Source organism: Pteropus vampyrus, unplaced genomic scaffold (assembly GCF_000151845.1).
Source record: "Pteropus vampyrus isolate Shadow unplaced genomic scaffold, Pvam_2.0 Scaffold111, whole genome shotgun sequence".
Lineage (NCBI taxonomy): Eukaryota > Metazoa > Chordata > Mammalia > Chiroptera > Pteropodidae > Pteropus > Pteropus vampyrus.
In genome coordinates this window covers 571,854-575,663 of record NW_011888892.1, presented here as the reverse complement: position 1 = coordinate 575,663, position 3,810 = coordinate 571,854, and the positions used below count along the sequence as shown (strand labels likewise).

General features: G+C 59.8%; 1 protein-coding gene across 1 annotated transcript in view; it reads right to left on the bottom strand.

Annotated features, from left to right (window-relative positions):
- GPR26 (G protein-coupled receptor 26) overlaps positions 1-3,810 on the bottom strand; it is a gene marked incomplete at its 5' end in the record, with an annotated part of 14,522 nt that extends 10,712 nt beyond the window's left edge. Inside the window, one exon of the mRNA XM_011365474.2 lies at positions 3,158-3,810. Within this exon, the coding sequence (XP_011363776.2) occupies positions 3,158-3,810 (653 nt within the window). The remainder of the gene's footprint in view (positions 1-3,157) is intronic.

Below are 3,810 nucleotides of genomic sequence, written 5' to 3'. Positions count from 1 at the left end.
AGGTGGGAGGGTAGAACATATTTCATCTCAGTTTCTAAACTAAATTTAGAACTTCTAAATATGTATAGAGATGGTATACACGCCTCCATCTGCACCATTTCCCATCCATAAATCCCAGGACAGACGAGACCATGGGTCATGACCACGCTCAAGAGCTGCTAAATTAGGCAAGCCCCCCACTTCCTGGGTCTCCCAGTGTCCGCGTCTGTAAAATCAAGGGCACGGTGAGGTTATCTCTGTGGCCCCTTCTGTCTCCTATGCCACAGTCGGACGCTGTCCAGAGCCAGCACTCAGCCGCCCCCAGCAAACCCTGGTCACAGGGTGAGCGTGCGCCACCATTCTACTCTGAGAAGTCATGCACCCTGCCAGCGAGCGGTGGTCCACGGTGGGACTGCCACGTCAACACCCCGGCTCCTCGCCTGTGTCCCCGGTCTCTGGCGGCACCAGGGGGAGGACCTGGTGTAATTAGTCCTGAGCTGTGGTTTGGGAGAACTGGAGTGAGCCTACTGAGCAGCTGGAGCCTCAGCAAATGCAAAACAGGTCCCTTTTAATTAAGCTCAGGGAGGCTCTTGGCGTGGTGGCTGTGAAGTGCAAAGCCTCCCGTGAGCAGCCTCCACTTGCTGTCCTGGCTGATCTAGAACTGCACACCCCCCTCCCCAATTCTCAGCACCAAACTGGCCCAGGAGGCTTGGCAGATCTTCCTGGAGCCTCAGTGCCTAAGGCTTGAGGGGTGCTAAGGGCAGCCTCCCCGCCTCCCCCGCCCCCCGCCCCCCGAGCTAGCTCTATAGTTTCTCATTTGTGGGGAGGGAGAGTGTGAGCCACCAAGAAGCAAGCCTGTGAATCAGCAGTCAGGGAGCTGGTGCCCTCCCGTGTGGCCCGCTGCCTACCCTTTCTCTCTGGGGACAGACCTCACAGAGAAAGGCAGGTTGTGTTCACCGAGGGGGAAATGCTGTTACATCTGCCCACTATTTCACGACCTCAGGCCATCCCTCGGCCAGTGGGACCTGTCTGAACCTGCCACAGGCTATGCTCACCCCAGAAGCCCTTCCTTCCCCAGGGCAGACTGGCACTGCCCCTCGGCCCTGCAGCGGGAGCACTGGAGAAAGGGCTCCTCAGAGCATCCTGGGGCTTAGAAGAGATCAAGGTACCCCCTGAGGGGAGGTGAGCAGAGCAGTAGCTGCCTCCTCCCCTGAGACCCCCGGAGACTCTCTGCTGTGTCTGGCCAGCAGTTGGTGAGAATGGAGTCGGCCCTATGTCCTAGATGGGCTGAAAAGGAGCCACGGCCCCCACTCCTTGTGGGAGAGCAGAGATGGGGAGTGTACTGGTCTAAACAGGAACTTACTCCTTTCCCGGCTCAGCCCCTCCTCCGCCGTCACACACACAGTGACAGGGCCCACTGCGGAAACCGCCCAGGTCCCAGGAGGTGAAACACGCCACCAACGACTTCCAGAGCAGTCCCTGCCCCAGTCCCGAAGAGGCGCTTTTCACAGTGAGATCCCCGCCCCCCTGCATGAGAAGAGGGCACTGCAGTTGTGGCTTCGGAATACTTCCTTAGCGACGGCGAACCACAGTGGACACATGCAGTGAGTGTCAGTGTGCGTGCAGGCCCCACCTGTGACTTTTACACAGGTGGTGATCTGTCACACATGAGATTGTGTGTGAAGCTCACACATTCGTATACCCTGACATCTGTGGATGGTCGGTCATCCAGAAGTACACATTGTATATGGTTCTGTGAGGAAGATTCTGTGATGAATCTTTGTATAATTCATCAGTATAATTAAGAAGGGCCACTCGGAGGGGGGACAATGAACACGTGAATGCATGCCCTTGTACAGACACGGTGAAGTTCAAAGACATTTTTTTTTAATTGCTCACGGGTAGGAAAAACTCAGGATTGAAGGTGTCTTTGCTCAGACTGACACCTCTGGTCTGTCCCTCTCAGCCATAAGCTTGCTTCTCTCTGGCGGGGGGAGGGGAGGCATTTGTATCCTGGGGACTGAGTCCCCTCGCTGCCCCTAGCCTCCCTCCATCAGTGGTCCCTGCCTGCCTCACTGTCTGTGCCTTCTGGAAGCCCAGGTCCCCTCGCTGGAAAGCCGGAGCCTGCTCTTCCCTGGGACAGTGGGTTACAAACAGCAGAGTCCACAGAGACATCACCGGCTGTTTCCCTTCTCCCGCCCCTCTTCTCGTAAGGAAAGCCGAGGTGAGCTCAGGACGCCTCAACAAAGAGTCTCCCCCTTCTCTCCATGAGAGGCTCCGGGGAAGAGCAGGAGTTCCCAGGTGGGGTGCCTGCACCTGAACCGACCTCCCCTCCCCCCAGCTGCCTTCCTGAGAAACAGCCCCCAGGTGAAAGTGGAGGTGGGTAGGAACTTCAGGGGTGACACTCCCCCTCTGCAGGGGCTTCCGGGCTCCCAGTCCGGGAGACACAGGACAGTGCTGTCTCAGCAGGACGGAAAAAGCCCCATCGCCTTCCCCATCCTCTCAGACCCCTTCAGATGCTCCTTTAAGGGCCCAGAGAGGGAGGTGATCCTGTGTGTGTGTGTGCGTGCGTGTGTGCGTGTGTGTGTACGTGTGTGTCCAGCCCCAGGACACACACGTACACACACACGCACACACGCGTGCACACACACACACACAGGATCAGGAGACAGAGGCAGCACACACTCGCAGAAATGACAGACCTGGGGGAGCAGCAGGAGGCGGTTGGAGAGCCGGTAAGGGGCTCCCCAGCATCCAGACCAGGCTCTCAGGCCTGAGCACAGCCTTTGAAAGGCCTCCAGCAGGGAGCAGAGGTCACTGCTTTCCTGAGCGCTGTTTAAAGTGAAATCCGCAAACCCACAACGTAAGTGTGAGAAGTCCAACAAAGTTCTGACTCTGTGATTTCTGCCCCGACGCTTCAAAAAGCGGACGTTTTGTTTCACCCACACTTTAGGTGGCTCCGCTTCGCTCATGCTCCAAGCGCCTGTCTTAAGACCAGTAATTCGGCCCCTCCCCCACCTCAGTGTTCCCAAGAGGACATGGAGACTAGGTGGGGAGAGGGCTTGTCCAAGGCCACGCACGGACCCCTCTCCCCTACAAAGAACCGCGTCCCCTCGGTGAGCCTCCCCCACCCCTGACCGGCCGCCAGTCTCAGCGCCCTCACCTGGGGCTCCCTCACCTGGGGTGGATGTCCACGAGCAGCACGAGCGTCTGCATGGTGATCACGTCGATGCGCTTGCAGTGGAAGCGGGCCACTTTGAGCACCTTGAGGTACGTGCAGCAGAGCACGACGAAGGAGAGCAGGAAGCTGAGCGTGTGGAAGGCGCCGGTGAAGACGGCGAAGCGCAGGCGCTCGTCGGGCCGCCAGCTGCACAGCGTGCAGGACGCGTACAGCGGGTGGAAGCCCAGCCAGGACAGGGCGAGCGCGGTGGCCGGGAAGGTGAGCGCGTGCAGCCACGTGTAGGCCACCATGAGCGCGGCGTCCCGGAGGCGCATCTTGGCGCGGTAGCTCAGCGGGAAGACCACGGCCACCCAGCGGTCGATACTGAGCGCTGCCATGCTGAGCATGGAGTTGGTGGCCAGGAAGGTGTCGAGGAAGGCAGCCAGGCGGCACAGGCGGTCGCCGGCGGGCTGTCGCTGCGCCACGACGCCGGCCAGGGTGAGCGGCATGTTGACCACGGTGCACAGCAGGTTGCTGCACGTGAGGTTGAGGGTGAAGAGCGCCGGCGCCTGGCGGCGGATGTCGGCGCTGTGCAGGAGGCAGAGCAGCACCAGCGCGTTGGACAGCAGCGACACGGCCATCGTGCCCACCAGCAGCCCCGCCAGGCCCGC